Source organism: Mercenaria mercenaria, chromosome 9 (genome assembly GCF_021730395.1).
Source record: "Mercenaria mercenaria strain notata chromosome 9, MADL_Memer_1, whole genome shotgun sequence".
Classification (NCBI taxonomy): Eukaryota; Metazoa; Mollusca; class Bivalvia; order Venerida; family Veneridae; genus Mercenaria; species Mercenaria mercenaria.
In genome coordinates, this window is record NC_069369.1 from 18,022,809 (window position 1) to 18,045,912 (window position 23,104).

Genomic DNA, 23,104 nt, shown 5'->3' on the forward strand with positions numbered 1-23,104 from the left:
TCAATATACAAAGTAATACATATAACATGTATGGCAAGATAGCAGATATGTAAATACTAGTTTAACAATTGTTTCAATAACTCATAGGTATCAGTTATAACACAGCTTTGGGAGAGACAATTTGGATAACCCAAACATGTTAATTAGCTATTTAAACGTACATATCACTACAGTTAGAATTTATCTATTTAGTTACTATCTCTTTTTTTCAAAAGCTTTTAAGAATACGTTGTGAACATTTGGTATTTTATATTTCCACTCTAATAAAATTGCAAAAATTTACATGTACTTTTCAGCACGATGACCTAGAGAATATTAGGCATGCATATGCTAATATTCTATCACTGTCCTACTTAAGCGTGACAAGTTGCCCCATTACCTCTGATGGAAGATTACGAGGTCTTCTGTTTGCGTAGGAATGTTTGAACACACAAATACAACAGAGTATGCAGCATTACTAGTATTATTATTGCTAATGATCTGCAATACCTTTGAAAAGCTGTAAGTTCGTCCTGTCTGTAAAGTGAACAAAGTTATTTCTTGCTACAAAAGAGCAGTCCTATTCATTAATACGATGAAGGTCTTCAAACCTGTGAAATACCTAACTAAAAATAAGATTTGTCATTTAATTACTGTGCATCAAACATTAGATACTTCTAAAAGCTTGTGGTAGAGTACTTGATTTCAAGACCGTAGTCATCAACAGATTTTTAGATAGGTTTTAAATATTTGACGCGTTTTACTGTAATTTATACAGTGCATTGTAATTCGAAAATTATTGAAATATAAAATTTATCTGTATAGTTTTATTCTACATGTGTCGATAATAGTCTTGTATAATTTAACCAATTATTAACTACTGTTAAATGTTCGTTCTGTTGTATTGAATTGTATATTGGTGGATAACTTAAACATAATTTTGAATTATCAATTTATACAAAAAGTACTTTTGCTTTTTCTTTTGTTGGGGGGAAGGGGGTAGTGGTGGGGGGGGGGGGAGTGCAATAGTTGTATAAGCTTTTGTTAGACGGATTCATTATAAAATGATTGTCTTGAACTGTCAAAACGACGTCATTTATCAGGCAGCATTTTCTCAATTAAAAATGAACCACCGTGGTTAAAACTGAAATCGCCAATGACACTATCATTTAGGTAGGATGTTTTCACATCGTTATCGAAGGTGAATATTTTATAACAAACTTTATTGTTGTATAATAAAAACACTTTTTGCAAAATTAATAAGACCTTTTTCTTCAATATACAAATAATAAATAAAGTAGCAATTAGAGATATGTAATACTAGTATTACAAATTTGTGTTGTCAATAACTCATAGGTTCAGTTATATATCGCTTGGAAAGACAATTGGAAACCCAACATGTTATTAGTATTTAAAGTACCTATCATACAGATTAGAATTACTATTTAGTTAACTTCTTTTTTCAAAGTTTATTAAGACATACGTAGGACATTCAGTATTTATTTTCATTAATAAATATTGCATAAAATTTAAAAACTTGGTGATGCGAAATGTTCTGATAACTGTTTCTATACACTCCTGATAACTATTGACAATGAGTACTCATCCTCAGTACATTAGTCATATCAGTTTGTAATGTATTTGTTTGACACCCAAATTGCAATCTCACAGCATACAGCATTTAAACCTCAGTATTGATTAAGCATTCTATTCATAAACTGTTAAGTCAATTCTGAAACTAACTCAATAATACAATGAAATGGTTTGGGAAAGGCTATGAAATTCATGAAAAATTACTATGTCATTTACTTGTTTTTGTAAAAATGTTTTCATCTGTAGATGTCTTTGTGTGACGGTCATAAAAATTCTCCTCCTACTTGGTGCTCATGTTGTCGTATTTTCTAATTCTTTGGGACCATTGAGTCTATTCATAGTGTCTGTATAAAAAAATCCTGTTAGAGATCATGCTGAATGAAACCGAGTCTGCTATTATTTCGTTTGGATGAGTTTTATTATCCAAAGACAACCCATGACAATGAAGAAGGCAGACCATCAGAGGAATTATCTAGACGACATTATACCAAAGACGCACAGTCACAACTATCAGTAATGAAGGTATATTGCATTACGCACAATCATTTTTTTAACAAATAATCAAGGCCTTCGAGTTGTTTATCGTCTGATTTACCAGGGTTCAGAGTTCAGATGCGTAGGAATTTAACCACGAGGGCATTAGCCCGAGTGGTTAAATACTGAAGCATCTGACGATGACCACGTATTTGGACCACGTATTTGGACTAAGTGGGGTTATATTTTTTGTCCTTTTGGATCGTGCATTTCATTCAGTGTTCAGCACAATGGAGGGAAATGTTGCCCGTTTCATTACCTCTCATAAACCGAATCAGCAGTTATATACTTTGGTTGCTTTCTATGTTTCAAAGGCATCTTTTTACAGATTTTATTGTGACAAGAAATATATTCAAACGAATTAAAACGTGCGAGGCATTCAAGGTTCACAAACTCTAAACGCGCAGATCTTTCAATAATCACAACCCTTGTATACGTATCATACAAATAGTTATACAATATGACTGTCACGAATTCTTGCTTGAATACAGTATAGAATATATGATTAATAATTGCAGTATGAACTTTTGTTCGTTAAATGTTTCAAATGTTTGTATCTTTGATATCAAATTTAGAAAGACTTAGTATAAAACCTATATAATTTTGGAAAGGGCATTTAATCATACAAAAATAAAGAGAAAGCAAAAGTAATATTATAGATTATGGCTATCAAAAGATAAGGTTTTGAGCAGGGCTTTATAGTTTACGGCATTTTTTACACTTATCACCGCTTTAGATGATTCTGGACAAACTGGTTTGTCTCCATTTGTATGATCTGTTTATATGATTAATGGAAATACCTCCTTGTGAATACAAATATAAGGGCATAACATGACTTTGAAGACTGAAATAACAATTCTGTGATACCGTTCCATAAGATAGGGAATGTCATACTTCATTTAAATACAGTCAAATGTTTAGATACAGGGGTAACACCTAGCTGTAAGACTTGGTAAAATATGACTTGACGTTGTTTTAGATATTTTAAATGTAGATGTATTTGATTTAGTGATCTTTATTTGATTAGTTATATAAATTATAATCAGTTTTGATTTGATTTGTTTAGAAATTTTAAATCAACCCATTAAAAGTATATGTTAATATACTTTTTGAATATGTAATACAATTATAGAAGGTTTAAAAGATTTTAACGAATAAAATTTCATAGAGCGTTACACATCACCTTCTTAAGCAGTCAAAGTTTAAATAGACACTACTAGAATCTAAAATTTTGTGAACAACAGTAACAAAAAGGTGAACCATTCTATGATGTATAATGCAAGGGAAAGAACTCCTAAGAATATTGACGCAGAAGGTAAATTTTTCTCTGTATGTATTTGTATAGCATCGACTTAACAATTTCGAAGGGAATAGTGAAGGTATGTGACTGAAATTACGATCATGCTTGTTTATTTGAGATTAACATTGCTTAATCGTATTAAATAATCACCTGTCAATTTGTTACATCGTTAAGGTTGTATTTATTATTTCTCTTTTTAACTTCTTCGCAGTGTGCGTTAGAAGTTAAATTAAAACATTTGATAGAAACGAAAAGCGACAAAACGGTACTAGTTTTTGACTAGTTTTACTTGATTGTCTGTGTTCTATGCTTTGCAAAGGGTTATTATTAATAACTAATATGTGCACAGGTTAATTATATATACACATAATATCGGTGGATATATTCCGAATCATAATTTGTAGTCAAATGCCAAACATAAAATAAATTCTGCAAGAATGAAGTTCCATTCTAAAACATGTGTTCTACTTAAAATGAAATTTTAATAAATTTGGACACTTAAAAGAGATTTATAGCGTCATGGAACTGCTAAGTATTATATATTTTCAATGACTGACAATTTCAAAGCCTGCCAAAATTAATAAACGTTTAAAAAACAATATATTAATGGCCCGTATCACATGTTAGTTACCTGTTATGGCCAACCTTGGGTATCAAAGGTTAGACACTGGAGCCCACCTAATGAGCTTTTATGTCAGAGTCCAAAGTCATTAAGAAATAAATTAAGTAGATATCGTAAGATAGGACATAGTACCACTAAGGATATAAAGCATTTAAAGACCTCGCGTAACGCGATATGTCAAATGTTTAAGATAATTAAGTTTTATTCATGGCAAGATATCAAATGGCACACTTTTTTATCTAGAGTTTGAAAGAAATGGCGCCTGGCGACCTTACATCATTTCAAGAAAATATTCTCTGTATGACAGTTTTAAAATTAATTTCGAATGCATTTGTTTGTGCTGTATATTAAACATATTCTATAAAAGTTTTCTTACATAGTATTTAAACCAAGATAAAACGAAGACCTTCAAGTAGTTTTGCTAATAATTTATGAAAATTCCATAAATTGGAAAATAATCACATGTTTCTAAACCATTCCAAGGCGATGCTACTCGGTTTGATAAAGTCTGTGCTTGAGGGGTAATGAAATATGTCACGGATCCCATGTCAAACATTGACCTAAACAGTGACATTGAATGAAACCTATGATCCAAAAGAACCAAAAATAATAACAACACCGAGTCCAAGTGCTATGTGACATTTGTCACACAACATTCAAGGCTTTAAAAGTAAATAATTTTACTATTTTTGGACTAAACTATCTTCTATTTGAGTAGATGTTAGTACACTGAGTTTTAGCTTACAATATACTGTTTATGACTTTTATGACTATCAGAAAGAAAACCAAAACTGAATGTGGCGGTGTCCTTTGGAAAAAACTCAACACCCTATTTGAAGTTGGTATTTGCTATCTTTTATAATATTCAGTGTCATTTTTTTTCATATCATGTTTAATATGTCTAATACTTTTTCACTGTTCAATATTTGATAAATTGAGAAAACAAAACATTATTACACTTGTTACACACATTCGTCCGAAATAATATTTCATCACATACAAAGGTATTAAAAGTGGAAGTTAAAGAACACCTTTTGGATGGTTCTTTTCTAATATATCTTTATTTAAAATGTCTTTTTAATATTCAGTTTTCATAATACATTATACCACGTGGAAAATGAAAGAACTTTATACAATGCTCATTTTGGCACAACGATGTCATCATCTTACATTAAAAGCAAACATAATACATTTTACCCCTTATAGAGACAAATGAAGCAAAAAATACTTTTCTAATATGTATGCATGTTGTAATTTGCATTACCTATTTATGGTTTTATATATGGGCAAAGACAGTTATTAACATTGATTCGTATTACAAAGTGTGCTTATCAAAATAGAATCTTATCAAGACATTTTACTAACATCTTGTCATGGATTATAATTATGCTTTGCTCGTGCCTTTTGCAAATCTTGTTTTGTAACAGTGATACATATATACAATATTGGTCATATTGTATGTTTATGTCTGACAGAATATCTTTGAAAAGACGGCTTGGCGTTGGGGAAACAATGAAAGTGGTTATACTTTTGTAATGAAATGACTGTAAGAAGGCCTACTATTTGAACCACAAATCCACAACAGAAACTATTTGGTGTAAATCTTATGATATTTGTCCCGTGGTACAGTTTATAAAGCATATCAATCCAATGTTTTCCTAATAATTTCCCAAAGTCGTTTCTTGAATTGCGAAATATTAAATCATCCTGAAAACAAGTGAATCAAGATTTAGATGAAAACGTTTTGGTTTTCAAACTGACCAAACATTACTATCAAACTCGTGCGTTGACAATCATCTCTAAACACATCAAGATAGTTTGAGAATTCAAAAAAGTTCCTATTAACACCAATAGAGTTCTTGAGGAAGATATAATTAATATTAATGACATTTTTCTTACGTTTAACGAAAATCGAGGAAAACAGGAGTATAAGTTACAAATATGTAAACAAACTATCTTGCTTCTATTTGGAGCACTGCATCTGGAGCCATATGACATTGCATTATATAAATACGGCAGTACTGTTCAATTCCCTTTTCAAGTTACAAACTTCTCTTTGTTTATTGTTTTCCTACGGTCATTGAAGGTATCAGTAAAGGAGATAAGGAGTTCACAAAAACTATATGTAATATATTCATACAAAGTACATTAAATTATTTACAAAACTTAACATAAAAAATTAATACAAATGTTTTTATTAAGATTTAAAACATGGTTAATTTTTATACAGAAATAATAAATGTATACACTATATTTGAACATAAATTAGAATTTCATTTTTTGCAGTAAATGCTTATATACGAAATAATTACAGTACATACACCACTTTATAATGCATTCAATTGCATACTGTTTTGATAGCACCGGTTTGTACCATTCATTCATGTAACGAAGGTCGAAACACAGAATATATGTACATCATTTCCGTGTACTTTCTTCATTCAACACTCGCAGCTTCATTATTGTTTTACGTATCCTTTCGTCAACACTAGACGTTTGAAACATCTAATTTCTTTTGCCCTAACAGATGTCAAGTATACCCATAGTATTTAGAACGTGAAAGTGGAAGCTGACGTCAAGTAACAATTGCATCACCATTAATGGCGTCGTCGTCAAGAATCAATGATGACATCCTCGAGACTTGGTGTTGTACTTCCAGTGCTACGTTGCGGATCATTTGGAATATATCTGTGTGACAATGATGACGTCATCTCGTCTTCTGCTTGCATTCTTTTATGTTTTGTGCGCCTATTTTGAAACCAGACTTTGACCTGAAAAATATTATATTTATGTTTATTTGAAAACGCAATCAATTCAGAACCAGGGCTTTGATAAGGCATTAAATATAGAAATATAAGTTGCATTCTGTTTGAAGATGTATCATAGAAATAATAAAGGACTTTAAAATACAATTTTGTTATTTCTACGATAATGTGGTCTATTTATGAAAAATAAAAATTCCAAAAATTCGAAATACCTTATAAAAATTATCTATAAACGTAATTTCCTAAATATTTTGCACCTGACATCTCAAAACTACTAAATAGGAAACATTGCGATTCAAATTCTTCAAAATTCCATTTTCTATAATTTTTCTCTCTCAAACCAAAACACTGTCGTTTTTCCCGTAGTAGATAATAACGGGTCCGACCGATTTCTTAAAACATTTTTATACAGATTTTAAATGAAACTGAGGCAAAAATCTGGAAAATGTAATAAACATGCTTAAAAAATTACGAACGACACAGTGTAGTTTGTACAAGTGGTTTGAACGAACAGTCGGACGGTGACAAAACTGACTCTTAGCTAACAGAATTTATTTGAGAGGGTAACTAATTTTAGAACGTGCCAATGTCTTTTTAACGCGAACATTACGTTTCAGAACGAACTCGTTTAGAAAACTTTGTCTCGTTAATGAATAATGAATAGGTCTCTGCACGCACAAAAAGCGTAACTTAGGGCAAATTGGAATTTGACCTCTCAGTCTTTATTATATTCAAACATTGATGATTAAGCTTCAAATTTGGAGAGGATTTACCAATTAGTAGTAATAGAAGAGGTAATAGAAGATAATTTTGTAGCTTAAGGGCATGACCATAAGACAGTTGTTGGAACGCCCACAGATATAGGTGAATAGAAAACAGAGATTTTCTCGCGAACTTTTATAATCCGTGCCAAAGGACCCACGGCTCTTCAAAAGTTTTAAGAAACAATTTCATTTAATTTCTTAAATTATATTTAAATAAAGCTAAATCTTTACAGTGATAAAAGGACGAAAATGTTTCCGTTCAAGTTGTACCATCGGTCGTGTGAACTGAGTAAATCTAGAAGCAATTAAAACCTAACGCAGGAGAACTTTTTGCCTAAAATGAAGGATAAACACTCCAAATTAAGATCAAAAGATTGACTAATGAATTGCCGAAGGCGTTATCTCAAAGATTTGAGTAGATCGTAATGTACTGACAAGTTAAAAATTATGATCTGCAAGTCAAAATAGTGAGCATATAGTCTTTCAGATCAGTGCACGGTGATAAGCCTTACAATAGGGATAAAAGAGAAATGAAAGACATTTGACATCGGTGCAGTTACGGTGATTAATCAAGACTTAAATACACCTTCAGTTTAATTTTCAAACACTTAGAGGCGTAGATAGTAATTAATGTAATTATATAAATTAGAATGCACTCAGTGTAGCATAGAACGTTATCATATTTGAATAACAGTTATATAATAGCCATACAGCTTATGTCTAACCTTTTGCATAAATCAGAACATCCGATTGTTCCAGAAAGATTTAAGTTTTCTTACCGCAATGTTCTTCAGATGCAACTGATATGATTTGCGACAAAAACATTTTACATTCAGATAATGCACAAATAAATATTAAGAAGAGTTCAAGCTTTTGAAATCTCGGTAGACAGATCATTTATATAAAATCTAATTACTATATTAAAGGAAGCTTAATGCATTTTGTTTTACATCAAGTCATTGAGATTGAAAACTATGGTCTCCTTGGTGAAATTATGTAATTTATTTATAATGATATAATGGACATAATTGGCTTTTATAATCCCTAAAATTCAAGTAATTTTCTGCAATGAGGCGGTTAATTGTAACATTAGCTAAGGAAGGGGGATAGTGTCAAAGCTAATGGCTCTTTTTAATTTTTTATTAATGGGTATGTGGCATGCGGCGTGTCATTTCTTACATTAACGTTTCAAAAATCTGTAAAGACTCTGTACAAAATAAAGTAGATTTTGAATCTTCAGGAGTCCACTTTTCATGCCATCTGACAAACACGTCTATGTATCAAGATTTACGGTGTTTTAAAAGCATCTGTCGGAAACTTTTACCATTTCAGACCGTGCAATCTGTTTCCGTTTCAGAGTAGGCTTTCTAGAAAGTTCTTTCTATCTTCCATTACTAAAGTTCTTTTTATATTTGTAACGTAGGTTTATAGATATATCATTAGATCTTGCAGATGGTTATTTATCACCTACAACATTCAATTCATTAAAAATAGTTTCAATGTTTGGTTGCGCCATTTCTGATAGTCTTAAATAAGACGGTGACACTTATATCCAAGAACATATATCATTCGATAATGCGTGTTAAGTTTGCAGGTATCATGTTATATGTCAATGAATGATTTTAAATCTCTTATTTTCTTACAGTTATCAGCCGATCGGCGTTTCTGTTTCAGTGTGTAGCATACAGTAATTTTATTCATTATTGTAGAGTTCTAACATAATAATTATGTCTTTTATTCTCTTACTACCTGTCTGAAGTTTGTCATCATGGACTCAGCTTTCAAACGTTCAAGATTAGGAGACATTTTAATAAGGAGCATTACTTAGCTACATATAGCTACATATATTACTACATAAGTTCAATATTTAGGTAAACTCTACCTGTGAGGTAAAGGTCTCTAATAAGATAAGAATTAGTTAGTAATTAAACATTTTTGTGCAACCTTTTCACAAAATTTGTTTAAAGGAAATACGCCCCTTTCCTGAACATCTAAGCGTCATATTCTATTCAGCATGCCAAACGAGTGACCTCATTTACTGATTATTCGTATAATTTCAATATATTTCATTTCTAAAACTTGAAAAATATGTTTACTCAGTTGTAGTTTGTATGGCATCATGGTATAATAAGGGATGATCGCTTATAATCAATGTTTGCTAAGCGCCGTAATAGTGAAACCTAATTTCTATAGGTTGCAGGATCAGGTTACTAAATCGAACTTCAAATACAAGTAGAGGGTATTGCTCTGTTGTTTATTTACTTTCCAGTAAATTTTGGGTTTTATGAGCGTTCAGCAAACTCTTTAACTACTACCTTGCACACCTGTAGCTTAAACTTGTATTTATATAAGATACATTCTTGACATGTTAGACAAAGATAAAGATATCAGATTATATTAATATGCACGTAATCTTGAAACATTTATGTTATCGTTAAATGAAAATAATTGTGAATAATCTCATTTAAAAGCTGAATATGTCTGTTTTTGTCATGTAATTTAATTCAAATAGAAGATTATGTTGAACCAAGTAATAATGTTTAAATTGATTCTGAAATTCTGGAGAGGTCCGGTATCCCTATAAATTTGTTTCCTGCCAATTGTTTCGATATACGCTGTCAGGTATTATAGGTTTACCTGAATGCAGTATGGGGGCAAATATTTCAGCAACATTTGTATATGTCCAAAATTGGTATCATAGTGAAAACATACTTTTGTTCTTATTATAACAAACATAGTTACTACAACCACAGTTGTATTAGAAAGTAGAAAAACCGGATTAAGCACACGTGGTCACCAAACTTGCCCCTCGGTAAAAAATTCCTTCACATACCTAATTCGGCAAGTACTATGGTGACAATATACTAAGAATCTCTTCATTCAATTATTTACTGATACACCCCAATAATCAAATCAAGTGGTTAAGCTACATTTTTAACCTGCGTTTCTGATAAGTTGAGGGATGCTGAAAGATCTTTCCTCTCTTGTCCAACGACGTAATGATTCTTCTCAAAGGCATGCTCTAACCGAAGAAGTTGTGTTGGAGAGAAAGCAGTTCGTACACGTTTTGGTTTTCTGTATGATGGCATAAACAAGCCAGTATCTGAAAAAGTACATTCAATGTCAATAAACTGTTTCAGTAAAAACAATCAAATAAAAGACGTTTTGAAGTTTAAGATGTATGTTAAGATTAAGGAATGTAATCGTAGTTTTAGAGAATACAACAGCAGCAGCAGCTGATCTACTTTATTGTGAGTAAATAAAGGTCTTGCGCAAGAATATATTATGTTGCAAGGAAAACGGTGAAGTTTTATCTTCCTAACCATCTTACCATTATCTTTGTACACTCTCATTAAGCTAAGCTTTTTTTTTCATTTGACTTCCAATTTAAGAATATTTCATTAGTTTGCTATCCATATCTTTCAATCACATTTTCTCAATGTCCAGCTTGGTCTTTAGCCACCTTATTCGTTTATCATTAATAAACATTTGATATTTGGACATGTATGTTACCATATTGGTATGCTAAAGATATAATAAATTATGATTCTAAGAATATACCTTATTGCTTATAGCTGCTTCTTTTGGAAGAATTTTGTAAAATTTTGTAATGGTACTGGTTTCAGAATATAGACGTTTGTGAAAAAAATAGAGAGCTACTATTAAGTAAAAGAAAGGAAAAATATATTTCCTTTTTATAGTTTTAATGACAGCATGTTCATTAGAAACATGTTTTATGTTTTTTTTTTGGGTGTTATGAAAGCACTGTGTCGTCGCGCATTGCGTGTATTTATGCGATAAAAATGCGTATCACTAACTAAACATCTTATATTTGAATATCTTGAAAAAGTCTAAAATGGTTTACTGAAAAATAACTTAACCGTGGATTTTTGGTTTCATCACGGGCCTTTTATCTATACGCCTCTGTATTCCCACGATGCATGTGTGCTTTGGGACTTCGGTTGCCATGGCAACACAAATAATATTTCTTTGTACAATATGGTAGAATTTGATTTGCTTAAGATAAGTGAATAATAACGGATAGTTTAAGAAAACCTGTATCAGTGACATGATATAATGATATACTAGTTTCTAGGTTTTGCATGAACATAAAAAAAATGATTGTTCAGTCTTTTAAAGTATTTATGATGCAATGATTATATCATGTCAATAATAAAGGTCTTTTAATGGAACGGCCCACATACTTATTGAACAATTGCAATTTAGTCATTAAAGGTCCAATACTAAGGAAAGTGAACATTTTAATTTCTTTTAAAAAGCACAGAAACTATTTCATTTTATTGGAAAATGAAAGTTGGTATGTAGTAATTCGAAATAAATCGCAGTATATGTACAATTATTTTTCTATGAAGTATGAAGAAAGTTAAAAAGACCTGGGGGTCATTCTGTCGATTCATTGAAATTTCAACATAATACACATACATTTCTTTGAGTTCCAAAGACCTTCTGTAAATTTTGACCTGCCAATCTTCGTTATTTAGTGTCTTGCAGAAGTCTATGCACTGGCTATGAAAAAAAATGCCAACTCACTTTCCCTTAGTAATGGACCTTTAATTTGTACATTGTAAAATTTTCAAAATGATTTCAAATAAATGAATTTCCCGAATTGCACAATTCTATTTAGCAGTCAGCTTTGATATTCAAAATATGTTCATTAAATAATACGAAATATTTCGGCAAGATACGAAGTTTTGTTAAGTCTGCACTGTTGTATGGTTTTGATTTAGGAGGCTGCGTTCTTGGCGATATTTTTATGATTTTTGTCCTTTTTATTATTAAGACCGCGAGAAAACGAAAAACATGATCGGTCAATCATGCAAATCTTGTTTGTTAGCAATTGCAAATAAAAGCAAAACCAAAGTGATTTATGGAGCTCTAGACATAGTTCCTTTATAAATTCATTCAGTTGGAAATAATATTTAAGAAAAGAATGCGAAATAGAAGGAATGCGACTGTACTGGCTTAATCAATTTATATAGTGTATATTTCTTTTTGATATTTTACGGAAACAATGTATATCTAAAGAAAGCTCTTTAAAGTACTGTCAGTTTTATTTGATCGTTTCTTTCTTTTAATATTCACTGCAGCTATTGATCTACATATAATAATAATAATAATAATAATAATAATAATAATAATTCTTTTCATTATTGTTTTATGGTATATACCATTTAGGCGAAAGGCCTTAACATATTTTGCTTTCTTAACAATTCCAACAATTCGTACTACATCCTGCACGTTGCATGCTGGAGATTGCATGCTGTAGATGATGCAGGGTGATCTTGTTCATAATGCTCAGCATTAAAGTGGAATTAGACGATCACTGTTTATTGATAATGTTAATACAATGGTTCTTCGGCCGTAATTGAAAATTAATAAAGAAAACTGTTTACGCTGATGTTTGAACTCAGGACGTATTAAACGGGTGTAATAACCACTTAATCACGGAAACGACTGTCAATAACATTGCAACAGTGGCCATTTAATAAAGAAAATCTTTATGAATGTTGTTGTTTGTTTAACTTTTTATCTAAAAGTACACAGTACATGAAACTATACAATAACAGAAACGATTTTTTTTTATTATTTCAAGTAAGACTGGGCACCAGCTGAGCCGCAAAACCTGGTGCAATAGGTTCGTCAAACATAATAATTCAACGCACAAGTAAAGCCATGAGCAACGATGGAAAATCACGTTGTATTTTCGGGGACAGTTATATGAAACCTGCCATGGCTGAATGTAGTTAGTGTTTATTGCATTTATTTTTATAATGTTTGATTTCTAATACGTAATGTTTATTACAACCTCGTTACTGTTTATATTAATAAACAGCTCAATAATATAAACTGTGCAGTAGATTCTAAACATGTAGACATAATTCAGTGCATTACTTTCCTGTTTAAATGAATCTGATCGCGGACTCTGAATGAATCACCATCCACAGACTTGGATAAATATCAAATTGTCACATATTTTGATGTCCATGATTTTCATTAACACGGGTAACATTACAATGATGTCAAAAAGGTTTGTCGCAACTGTAAAACTGGCATGTAGTGAGGAAGCCCTCCAGCCGGCTTACGGAAGGTCGGTGGTTCTAGCCAGGTGCCCGCCCGTGATGAAAAAATGTACGGAAAGGCACCTGGGGTGTTCATCCATCATCAGAGCTGGAAAGTCGCCATATGACCTATAAATGTGTCGATGCTACGTTAAACCCAACGAAACAAAACAAACATCGGCATGTATTGCGCAGAAATCTAAAATTATTTCGCATAAAGAGTTGCATGGATAAAACTCTTTAAGCATATCAGCGTGTTTTTTTGGTGTTGCATCATCGGTCTTAAAATAATTTTGCTCAAATGTTTGTCTCTAAAATACTCTGTGTCTAACGCAAGACCTTTTAGTTGTAAACATTGGAATCATTTTACCTTTGTTTCCTACACAACACTGTTGCTGTTTGCATAAAAAAACTTGACACGTTTTAAACAATGTGATTAGTAAAGAATGCATGATGCTTCAACTGGCAATTTACAGTTGAATTATGTTAGTTATATATATCATCATGTGACATGGCGCGGTAATGGCCGCTTTTTAAAATCGGACAATAAATAAATTAAAAAATATCAATTCATAAAGTTTTCTGAGGAGTTTTTCAGATGGATTTAGCATTTAACGATAAGTTAAAACATAGATTAACGATTCATAATGGTACAAAAAAGGATGAAAGAAAAAGCCAGAAACAGAATGTAAGCAGTTCGAGGGCTGAGCGCGAAACTTTTTTTGTGGATTTTAGCATTAATAATAAAAATAAATAGTTTCTAATGGTAAGGGGTAACAGACGATGTTGTAAAATTTTGAAACAAAAGGCCCGTCAGAGGATTCTATGTCGAGTGTTTTCCAGCACGATAATGTAACTGTTAGTGATATTCTTAGTCAGACCAATGCAGTATTGTATGAAGATATTGACAAAAAATGATGAGAATAATGTTTTTGACGATTTGAATCTATGTGAGTTGCCCGGCGTTCCAACAAATATGGAAGAATCTAGCAGTGAGCATACTAATCGGGACCTGTTATCATGTATGAAGTCCATTAGTGATCGCCTTACTGGTGTTTAGAAGAAATTAGGGGCAATTGAAAACTTAGAACGAAAGGTGACCAAATTCGAGAAGGAGCTTAAGTCAATCTGTACTGCGCTTGACGATCGAACTAAAAAGATTGAGGAGCGAGTATTCAGAGTCGAAGATCGAGTAGAGAGTACAAACACTGAAATTGGCTTGGTCGCAAGCCAGCAGTTGCCGAGCTAGAAAAAGAGCGGGACAATCGGACAGATGACGTGGCGTATTTCAAGTCACAGTCAATGCGAAATAATTTGGTTTTCACGAATGTTCTAGAGCTGAGCAATGGCGCGAGAGAGAAACCGGAAGACACTGAGAAGAAACTGGGGCAACATTTACAAGACGCCTTAAATATCCCCAAAGAAACGGCCAAAAGTATTCGATTCGAGCGGGTACATAGATCTCCAAGTGAACCAGTCCCGGGTGAAATTATAACAAGTATAGCTAAATTCACATATTTTAGATACCTGAAAATGGGAAGACGAAAGTGGAAGCATTTGGTTGACACAAACTTTAATACGTTTGAGCAGTTCCCTAACGGAAGGGTAAGCATGCGAGGATCGTATATGATACCCTTACCATGTACATAATCGGTGAGCGCCAGCGGGAGTAGGAGCACGCAGGTGGTGGACTATCGATCTTGTCGTTGAATGTTCATGGGATAACTGCGGGCAAGCGATCACGCACTGATTTTATAAATATTACTGTTGAACATTACATTTTTATGAAACCTGGGCAAATAACAATACTAACATAAATATAAGTGCCACAACTTCTACCGCAAATTTCAACATAGGAAATAGTGGGGAATAAGAGACGGTATTCAAATTGTTAATAACCATCACGATACAGTTATATGGGTCAAGCTTGACCATTCGTTTTTAAATTTTAAATTATAAGTATTTATAATCGTTAAAATCAACCGAAGAAAACATTCTTGTGAAACTATCATTGTTTGTAAAAGAAGCTGTAAGAAATGCCATAATTTATAATGTTGCTAAACTGTCTAATCTCCTATATGTAAACTGTTGTACCAAGCTGCTGTATTTGTAAAGTTCTGTCCAACTACTTTTTAGTTGTTTTACTCTTTTTGTCTTATTGTTTGTTTGTTTGTTTTGGGTTTAACGCCGTTTTTCAACAGTATTTCAGTCATGTAACGGCGGGCAGTTAACCTAACCAGTATTCCTGGATTCTGTACCAGTACAAACCTGTTCTCCGCAAGTAACTGCCAACTTCCCCACATGAATCAGAGGTGGAGGACTAATGATTTCAGACACAATGTCGTTTATTAAATAGTCACGGAGAACATACGCCCCGCCCGAGGATCGAACTCGCGACCCCGAGATCCGTAGACCAACGCTCTTACCTACTGAGCTAAGCGGGCGGGCTTTGTCTTATTGTCTATTTAGTGTATATATTTCATGTAGGTTGATGTTATATACTTGTATTTATGTGTTGAGACGGTGTACTTCGTACAAGTCTATAATAAAATATCTGTTCTGTTCTGTTCTGTTCTGTTTTATATAGAGGAATTATTTGTTAATCTATGTTTGCTTTTTATTTGGTGCCTTTTCTGTAGACGGATATAATATTAACAAAACCTGAAATTATTTTTGACCTATGTAACTAGAAATTCCGTTTGATTAACTTACAATGATTAATTGTAGAGATGTGTAAGGGCACAGGACTGACAATTAAATACCAAGACTTATACAACTTCTAATTAAACTAAGCATATATAATAAAATTAGATCAACTTTGGTTTTATTTGCAGTACCACTGAATTCATTCCATGTGATTTTATGTTATATTTCAAATAATTTGTAAATATTTCACTGTGTTCCATAGAAGACGGACATCATTTTTAGCAATATGTCTGTTCTTACGTTTAGTGTAACAAAGCTAATAACGCCAACGGTCTAAAAAGTAAGCGTTACTTTACACGATCCTTACAAGTTGCCATTTAGGGATGTATGTAAAATAATGTAAAAAAACTGAAACTATTTAAGCTACAACTTTGCTCAATTCTATTACATAATTGCATTTTCAGTATTTAATTCATTGTCAAATTTTCAAAACCTCTGCTTATTGCTAGGTAACAGTTGTTGCAAGGGAATGACATAAGATTAATTTTAAAAATGTATTCAAAATAATGAACAGTTTAGAGTTCGAAATTCTGAATTCATCCTAATCCTTTTTATACGAATACAATTGAAATACAAGATACACACATTCAACATACATATCTATATAGGAGAGATCGTGTTTGTATACAAATTCTATTTTTAGAACTGATAAGACAGTGATCGGGTGGGCAGAAGCCGACCGTCCATGTTTTTTGTAAACAGTGATGTTTTTCTAACGGTCTAAACTTTCTTAAAACACAAATTACATAAATAATTTTTTGATCAATGGAAAGGTTATAAAACAAGCAATTTATTGATTACTTTTAATTGTTATTTCGAAATAAAATGGATTAATTATGAACGCTTAACTTACACTGTTTTTCTAAAGGTTGTGAAAATAACTACGCCTCTTTTAAAATTATATGTCATTTAAAACGGTTATTGATTGAAAAAAGATATTTGGATACAAAAATATGAAGATTGTTAGTATTTCAAATCTTTTTGAATTTTGAAAATCCATAAATGAGCAAAAAAGTTATTAAAAATTAAAAATTCTGATTCAATACGCAAACGGTGTTAAAATCATTTGTTTTGCCAACCACCAGATAAACAGATGTTAACGCGTGACGTCACGGCGATCTCTCCTATAGAACCGTATATAGAAAAGCAAAATCGGTTTATATACATTTCAATGAAAACGTTCTCAAAAGTAATATGTCTAACACATTGATCCAAAGATATTTTGAAAAAAAAAACAAGGACAAAAATTCAAAAGAATGCAATCATTCGTACAGCACGCAGAGAGTAACCTTTTGTAGAGAAATGCATTGGTCAGAATAAAAGTCTCACCCTTTTGTTTTCAAAAAGTTTGATACGACCCAAATAAAATATGAGCCGTGCCATGGGAAAACCAACATAGTGGGTTTGCGACCAGCATGGATCCAGACCAGCCTGCGCATCCGCGCAGTCTGGTCAGGATCCATGCTGTTCGCTAACAGTTTCTCCAATTCCAATAGGCTTTAAAAGCGAACAGCATGGAGCCTGACCAGACTGCGCGGATGCGCAGGCTGGTCTGGATCCATGCTGGTCGCACACCCACTATGTTGGTTTTCCCATGGCACGGCTCAAATATGTTTGCATAAGAAACAATCTCAAAACTGTTCGGTATTTCGGTAGATTCTTTTAATCATAATGTTTTTGCCTTTATTGTTTTTATCCAAGTTTCATAACATGATTTCGGGTAAATATTTCAAGCAACACTGAAATATATTTGCTTTTTTTCACATACATGAAAAGTATCAATATACTTTACAATAACATAATTACAAAATATTTGAAAAGGACACCTGAACTTGTTTTACATGAAAACATATATCTCTCGTACGTGTATACCAAACCCTTTGCACTTTGAGCTCCCCACTCCTGAACGCATCCTTACTAGTGTTCACGCGGTAAAAGAGTTTTCAATCCGCACTGTAGCAATGAAATGTCGTCTGTGTATGATTCAACATTGGTTAAAGAAGAAAATAATTGAAAGCAACTTCTTTATTTTATTTCACGCTATTAAATAATTATATTTTGTTTATTTATTTTAATTGTGGTGTAAGATATGATATGAGCACTATTTAGGTAGGGAAGTCCCTACATTGATCCTGAATAAAACTTCTTTTCGAAATACAATGCAAAATGTTTCATGCAGAATGTTTTCTACAACTTATATAACGAATAATTGTGCTTAGTAAGCTGCTCCGAGTTGGGGCATTTCAAAAACATCAGTTTAATGTTCAAAAGTTTTCTTTTTATTCATTAATAAAAGTGCGTATATGCCTTATGACACAGCGTGTAAAGATGTTAAACAATGGTAACGCCATGTTTCTATATTGAGCACGTATAGCAATGCAAAAACAAACAAGTACACTGCACCATTGACTGACTGATCAGTTTAGTTTTTAGTATGCGTAAAGATGTTATTGCATTGCGGTTATGACTGCTTACCGAAGACACATATAAAAATAGACATAACCGTGTAATTAGCATAATTCCTATTTATAACGAAATTAATCTCGCCAGAGTTATGCAGAAAATAAAAAAAATCATATTTTCTTTTTGAAGTAAAGAATCTTTATAAGTTTTATCTAATTATTCAGAAATTAGCAATGAAACAACTAAAACTTTATATAAAGTTTCTAAACAAATTATAACAGAAGGAACTTTGCCATGATAAAAACAAATAAAAAAGCCACGGTGTGATAGATAGCTTGTTAATGTCAACGAAAGCTTTCTGAAATATCATTTTTATAGTCTGCATATATACCATTGCACATACCCAATACTTCGTTGTTACAGACACATTGGTATGTTTGCAAAAGAAAATCTTTGTGTGTTACCAAATGTGTTTATGTAACTAACTCTACCCTTTTTAAGAGAAAGGAGGAAAATTGTTTAATTTTAATTTATTTTTCATATCTTTTTGTTATTTTAAAATTTATAACGCCAATATATTTTGGGCACTGTTGAAATAAATTATTTCAAATAACAAACATCAAAGAATGGAATTTGTGATTTTATCTTAAATAATGTAAAGTTATGCGATTTCGGAATAAAAATTCGATAGCAGTGTTGTGTATTTCTTTATAAGAGGGTGTTTGCTGGTATTTAACCAGTAGGTCAGGCAATATTTAATTGAGAAAATGAATGAAATTATTATTATTTGACATAATTATGCCAGTTTTGTGAATTTAACAGTATTAAAATAATACAAATACAATTAATTGCCCGTGTATATAATCCATACTGTTACAATTTTCCACCTTATTTGGAACACGATAGCCCATTAGCGTCAACGACACGCAAACCCCTTCCTACAAGCACGATTTATGACCAAACCTTGTAAACAATACGGGCTTATACTTTGAAATTTAACGAAACCTATCTGATTTATTTTTTCAAAATAAAATTTCTCTATGTATCTTAATTCAGTTTATTTTTATTTTTAAAGTTTATTTTAACATTTTTTTTCAAATAACGTAATAATTCATCAGATTTTTTAAATATTATTTTTAAATTTTACTTTAAAGTTTATTTGAACAATTTTACCTTTTCCAATACAGAAATAAAGAGAAAAATGCATTTTCTAAATCAACATTAGTGTCCCTGAGAGAGCTAATAAATCATGCTATTTATAAGAAACAAACACAAAATGGTAAAATATAAGTATGGAAGCATTAACATATCATAATGTATATTCTGCACACTTTCAGTTCAGTACATATTTGTTTTCAATTTGTAAGAAGTGTAAACAAATGCAAAATTAATGTTAAGGATGTAGGATCAATGTTTTTCTACAATTAAGATTTTTTTCATGCTCTGTGAGCTTGAAGAACATTAGTTTCTAAGACAAGTAAGAGTAGAAAAATCACAAGCCACCGCACTCTTGTTTATTTTATTGGGCATTTTCTTCTCCCACCGTTTAAGTATTTCTGTAATTAAGTAACATTGAAAAAATGGGGTGTACTTTTTAAAACAATATAATATCCCACTTAATGCTATAGGAATTTCCGGTCGCACAGATCACTATGAATACATGATGATATCAGTATTATATAAGCATAATGTATTTTTACATGTTAACATAATTACCCCATCCTATTTTTTCAATGTAAAAATATATCTAAATCTACAAAAAAAATCTGTTGATTTTATAAATATTTTGCTGTTTTTATGAAAAACAAGAAAGCTTAAAAATAAAAAGAAAGAAGTGAGGATCACCGTGCACTTAAGGGATATATTTAGAAGTAAAAACCGTTTAAAAACTGGTGAATTTTGATAATTTTAATATTTTTAGTTCTTTTTGTTTTGATTTATGCCTCCTAGTTAATATAAAGTTCTGTGTTGAAAACTTTTATTTCAATTGTAACTTATCACAGAAAAATTTCGAACCAAACCTGATCTACTTTAATAGATATTTGAAATTACCAACTCCTACCGCATTGTGCATCTTATATCAGATTAAGGCAAATGCCGACCTACAATAAGGGTAAAAAAAATAAAAAAAATTTTCGCAACAGGTAGGATCTGTTTTGTTCAGATGGTACATTGTTAGCCATATTTTGATAAATTAGTATTTATTTTCAGCACAATTTTTGTTGGAACGAAATATTCAAAGAACATTTTTCAAAATGGCGGTTATCCTGAAAAACACAAAACAACCTACACTAGTACATCCTTAAATGTAAATAAATTAGCCCGAGTATTAAGTATATAAATCAACATTTACCGTAAGAACTAAATATTCATAAATATATAAAAAAGAAATAAAAAAGAATACGCAGCGTTTTGGCGGATGTGTATTCATTTCTGTTTAAAATTGATCACAAGGTTCTCGTTATATTTGGTACTTCAACCTTGCAAATATTTACTTACCCGGACATCGAGGGGTTAGAAAGCCTGCCCCTCGGGTCGATGGCCACGTGAAGGCGGGTCCAGTAACCCCATGGTCTAATCTCGTAGGAACCACTTGAGAGGCGATCTGGTTCTGACCCATCGGTGAATATAGACTTGAAAATGGAGAATAATTATTAGCAATACTGGCAATGTTTGGTATGCTTGAGAGATTAGAAAGGTTGTCTAATTGCATCAAACTGTTATGAAACTTTAAACCAAAGTTCCCAAGATTGTGGTGACTTCGTATGTCATGTGATTGCATATTTGGCGTTGTTGGTTCAATGAAAGACCACGGATGGGCAGAAAGACCCGCTGATCTAATCAGATTTCCTGTGTTCACGTTATTTATATTAGATATATTCTGTGTTGACATTTCATATGGCCTCACACTGTGTAACAAATTATCGTGAATTTGAGATGGTGATGAGTCAAAACACTGGGCACAAAAATCACTGTCTCTGTGAACATGATGAGTCGAGGTATTCGTTGCGCTGCCAGAGTTAATGTTAAATCCATTCGCAGTATGCATTTGAGGGTCGCCAGCACTTGAGTCTTTGGGCACACTTTTCAAACTTTTAAAAGCTGAATCTGTGTTATGTTGAAAATCAGTTCCCAAGACTGACATTTTTGATTTATTCTCTAGTAAATTATCTATATTAAAACCAGCATGTATTCCTCCGCTTTGAATCAGAACTGAAACCATTTTACTTCATGAGAAATAATTAATCACCTGTTTATCCATGATTATCAAATTTTGATTTATTTCGTATCTCTCATCCTTAAGCCTATTTAAATTCCACGTCGGTTTCAGCGCATATTACGTAAGTTTTCGCATAATCGTTCATTTATTGTAATATAAAAGGTCTATTTAACATTTAATCTTCGACAGGCATGTCAATCAACCAGCTATTTTTAAAAACGTCAATAGCAAATTTTGACGCAACAGTTTGATTGGGTAATGAACAAAAACAAGAGAACTACGTTTAAATTTTATTCGCTGCCAACTTTAGCGGTCTTTTGGATCGGCCATATTGACTTACGCATGGGTACCTGAGGATCAAAACATCTTTTGTTACTTACAAAAAGCGTAGTTAATTTTTCTTAAACACGATATTGTTTATGGCAATCGGGACCAAAGCAGTCATTTATCTTTGCATACCTCTTTTGTTCGTGATTATGACAACTTTACTTTGTCTCAATTTCATTGAATGAAAACCAATCTACTTCAATCCACAAAATGTCACTTGCGCTAACAAGCACTTTAATGAAAGACATTCCTCCATTGCTATTTTCCCGGACGTCTAGGATGTAAGCGACACGGTACAAATATATCAATTTCCCATTTAGGATTTCGTTACTGAATTCCAGAAGCCGTCATCTTAATAGAAACATTGTACGTAAATGAATTAGCAAAGGTAGATGTCATTAAGGCCAATTGGTTAAGAGAAATAACCTTTAATAGGATATAATTTCTACAGGTGCCGTATCGCATGCATGTTCTTATTCATTAAACAGTGTGGTAAAGTAATGGGAAATATAACATATCAAGGCGTTACCTAGGTTTCCTTTCAAATATCAAGAGTATTACTGTAAGGTTTCGATGTTTCAGTTTCATTGTTGTAAAAGATTACATCGGAAAAATATGTGTACACAGTTTTTTGTTTATCAGTCTGTTTTATTATGTTCAGATGGTATTTAACATTCGATACGTTAATCAGAAAATCTGTGAAAGCCATGGTAATCATTAGACCCAAATTTGCTTTTGTTTCTATGTTTTGTGACTAAATGTGAAAATATTTTGATAAATATCTATCCAGAAATAAGAGTAGGCAAACAGC

At 32.0% G+C, this 23,104-nt stretch overlaps 1 protein-coding gene across 1 annotated transcript; it reads right to left on the reverse strand.

The window, feature by feature from the left end:
- Positions 1–6,143: 6,143 nt before the first annotated feature.
- LOC123547780 (homeobox protein Hox-A1a-like) lies at positions 6,144–22,239 on the reverse strand. The gene is made up of 3 exons (XM_045335035.2): positions 21,246–22,239; positions 10,497–10,660; positions 6,144–6,799 (listed from the first exon to the last, which is right to left on the reverse strand). Exons 1-3 carry the CDS (start codon positions 21,967–21,969, stop codon positions 6,641–6,643), a joined length of 1,047 nt encoding a protein of 348 aa, XP_045190970.2. The 5' UTR covers positions 21,970–22,239; the 3' UTR covers positions 6,144–6,640.
- Between the last annotated feature and the right edge of the window lie 865 nt (positions 22,240–23,104).

Coding starts and splice junctions, on each gene's coding strand:
- LOC123547780 (XM_045335035.2), bottom strand. CDS start 21,969: ATGGTTTCAGTTCTGATTCAAAGCGGAGGAATACATGCTGGTTTTAAT. Junction 10,661..21,245: donor TCTAACCCCTCGATGTCCGG/GTAAGTAAATAT, acceptor GTACTTTTTCAG/ATACTGGCTTGTTTATGCCA. Junction 6,800..10,496: donor TCAACTTATCAGAAACGCAG/GTTAAAAATGTA, acceptor AATATTTTTCAG/GTCAAAGTCTGGTTTCAAAA.